At 65.6% G+C, this 2,831-nt stretch overlaps 1 protein-coding gene across 1 annotated transcript; it reads right to left on the bottom strand.

Annotated features, from left to right (window-relative positions):
- Positions 1–91: 91 nt before the first annotated feature.
- H696_02829 (hypothetical protein) lies at positions 92–1,780 on the bottom strand. Its single transcript, XM_009496729.1, has 2 exons — positions 1,188–1,780; positions 92–1,002 (listed from the first exon to the last, which is right to left on the bottom strand). Exons 1-2 carry the CDS (start codon positions 1,582–1,584, stop codon positions 122–124), a joined length of 1,278 nt encoding a protein of 425 aa, XP_009495004.1. The 5' UTR covers positions 1,585–1,780; the 3' UTR covers positions 92–121.
- Between the last annotated feature and the right edge of the window lie 1,051 nt (positions 1,781–2,831).

Genomic DNA, 2,831 nt, shown 5'->3' with positions numbered 1-2,831 from the left:
CTCTCTCTCTCTCTCGCTCTCTCTCTCCCCCGCCCTCACTCTCTCTTGCTTTCTCTTTCTCTCTCTCGCCCCTTCTCCCTGGACACATGCATCTGGGTGGGTATGTGCATTTCTGGGTGGCCTACCGCAAGCCGTAAAAGTGGTGGAAAGTGGTGGGATCGATGAAACGTGCCGACACGCCGAGGGGGTTGATCGGGGTTCGAAGTCGCGACCGGAAGACATTGCGGTTATTGCCGAGCGTCTGTCGGGCGTCCTCCAGCCGCAAACGCCGACCGAAGGGCAACATATCCGACCCCATGCGCCGGGAGTACTGAATGTTGTTGATGCCGGTTTGCAAATAGGTCGGCAAGGGGGTGAACACCGAGTACCGGTCATCCCAAGTCGGTGCGTAGGGCTCCATTGGACTTTGGTCTGCCTCGGGCCCGGGCAATCCAACCCCCCCGGAGCCATGGCCAGTGTCAGCGCCGCCGCCATCGCCATCGCCATCACCATCGCCATCACCATCGCCGGGGTTGCGGGCCACCGTTTGGAAATGTTCAAAGGAAAATTCCCTCAGAATCGGAAAGACCGAAGTGGCGGCCAGCGCATCACGGAAGGAAGCCGCATGAGCGATGGCCGAGTCTGACAGAACCGACATGGCAGTCACCTGCCGGGACAGGCCACGCGAGGAGTCCGTCGTCGGGGAGACCAGTATTATGGGGACTTGCGGCAAGTCCGCCGGGTTGTCCAAGGCCCGGAGGGTGGTGTAGTTGAGGCTCAACTCGGCGAAGAACCGCCCCGTTGGAGGCGAGAATACGCCGAAGGGGGCTGGCTGTTCAGCCGTAGACTTGGCCGGCCAGTTGGCGCTGGCCGTGTTGCTCCCGCCGCCAAGGGCCACCTGGTAGCAGGCGACCGTCGGGTTGTGCTCTTGCGCCAATTCCAGCAACAGACCCTGGCCAATGGTGGCTCCTGGGAGAACCGAGCGGGCCACCTGTCGGAGGGAACGATAAATGTGCGTCCAGTCTGGACATCATGCGCACACGCCCACGCGCATGCGCACACAAGAAGAGATCAGTAGGAGGGGGGAGGGGCAAATAGTTAGGACGGGGAGACTGGGGGTAAGAACAGTGAGAGCCCATTACGGGAGAAGAGGAGAAAGAGCAAGAGAGGGGGGGGGGGGGGGAAATAGGAGCCAAGCGGACACATACCGTCGGCTGAAAGGCAAGCGGCCGCAGTCCGCCGCCGCCTGGGACATCCAGACATCAGAGCCGCAAAGTACTTGGCCACACGGGCATCGCGCAAAAGCGAGACTCGGCAATATTGAGCAAGCGCCGGTGGGGAGACATGATCTGCATCCAGGTCACCGGGCGCAGCGGCGGCCGCGGACGCTGGAGTCGATGCCGCGCCCTCTGCACGCTCGGCCGCCAGGGCATAGTCCTGCAACGAACAGAGCGAGAATGAAAAGGACAACGCTGCTCGGGTGTCGGCCAGCAGGGACCCGGACTCCGGGAAGCGGCCATTCCATTCGTTCAGACGCCGTGACGGGAACTCGGTCATGGCCCCGGGCTGCAGAGCTTGATTTTCCTCGATCTGGCGGTCGCGCATGGCCAGACGCCCGCGTTTGTGTCGCCAGATGGCCGAAAAGCGCGTGGCCGTCACCACATCCGAGGAGCTGGAGGGCGAGAGGAACTTCGAGGGCAGAAAGTGTCGCCGGCTTCGACGCGAATCCCCGGGCAGAGGGGGAAACGCCGCCGCCTGCTCGTCTGACGTGGATGCTGGGGCCGAGGCCGAGGCCGAGGCCGAGACCGGGATCGGAACCAGTTCGGAGCCCGGAGAGGAGACCGGAAGCGGGACCTGCTCGGCAACCGGAGCGGGGGCCGGAACTGGAAGCTGCTCGGAAACCGGGGGGGACACCGGGATTGAGACCGGAGGGAAGACCGGGATTGAGACCGGCGGGAAGACCGGGATTGAGACTGGCGAGGGGCCTGCACCATGCTCCGACGATGGAAGGGACATGGGCAACGAGAAGTAGGGGGAAGCGAAGGAGTAGGGAGGAAAGGGGAATGCCGCGAAGGGGTAGGCCGGAAAGGAAGGAACAGTCGTGGTCATGAAGTGGGGCTGTGGCAACGGCAACGAGGACATGTATGGCACTGAGACTAGCGGGACCGCCGTGGGGGCAGGGCCCATCGCGGGCATCGGCGCCATCGGGTGGGCCGCGGACACTCCCGGGGCCTGGGAGGCCAGAGAGGACATGCGTGCTTGGTTCGCCAGGGCTGCTGAGGTCAGTGATGACACCAGGGACATCGGGGAGATCGGCGGCGCCGGGGAGGCCGGCGGCGCAGAAGGGTTTGACGGTGCCGCGGACGGCAGACCGGCGGGGGGGGGAGCGCCAGTCTCCCCGGGGCCGGGGGGCTCGGTGGACATGGAACACGAAGGCTCGTGGGGAAAGGGGGACCAGCAGGAGGCGGAAAGCAAGCTTGACGGATGGGGGAGGGGGGGGGGAGGGGCTGGCCGCCCAGATGTGGTCCCTTGGGCGTGCCAGGGTGGAGCGCCAAAAGCCGATCGATCGACAAGAGAGACAGAGGGGGTGAGTGCAGGGGGGCCGGGCGGCTGGGCCGGGCCGGGCCGCGGTACAGCGCATGACGGCGCGTGATTAGCTCCGGCCATGCGTGTACATCCGTCGGCACCTGGCCCGACCGTCGCGCGGTACACGCGCACGCCCCCGCTTGAGAAGCGGCCGACCCGTCCAGGACGCGCCGCCACAGACCGTGCCATCTGCCCTCCCCCCGTCCCCCTTCCTCTCTCCCGAGCCCTTTCCCCTCCCCCCCCCCTCCCCCCTCCCTCTGCCCTCC

This window comes from Fonticula alba (assembly GCF_000388065.1).
Source record: "Fonticula alba strain ATCC 38817 unplaced genomic scaffold supercont2.4, whole genome shotgun sequence".
Classification (NCBI taxonomy): Eukaryota; order Rotosphaerida; family Fonticulaceae; genus Fonticula; species Fonticula alba.
This window is presented reverse-complemented; position numbering and strand designations above follow the sequence as displayed.

What these genes read in the sequence shown, in the direction of transcription:
- H696_02829 (XM_009496729.1), bottom strand. Translation starts at nt 1,584, where the DNA reads ATGCGCGACCGCCAGATCGAGGAAAATCAAGCTCTGCAGCCCGGGGCC. An exon ending in CGCTTGCCTTTCAGCCGACG is followed by an intron (nt 1,003 to 1,187) that starts GTATGTGTCCGC and finishes CATGATGTCCAG; the next exon opens with ACTGGACGCACATTTATCGT.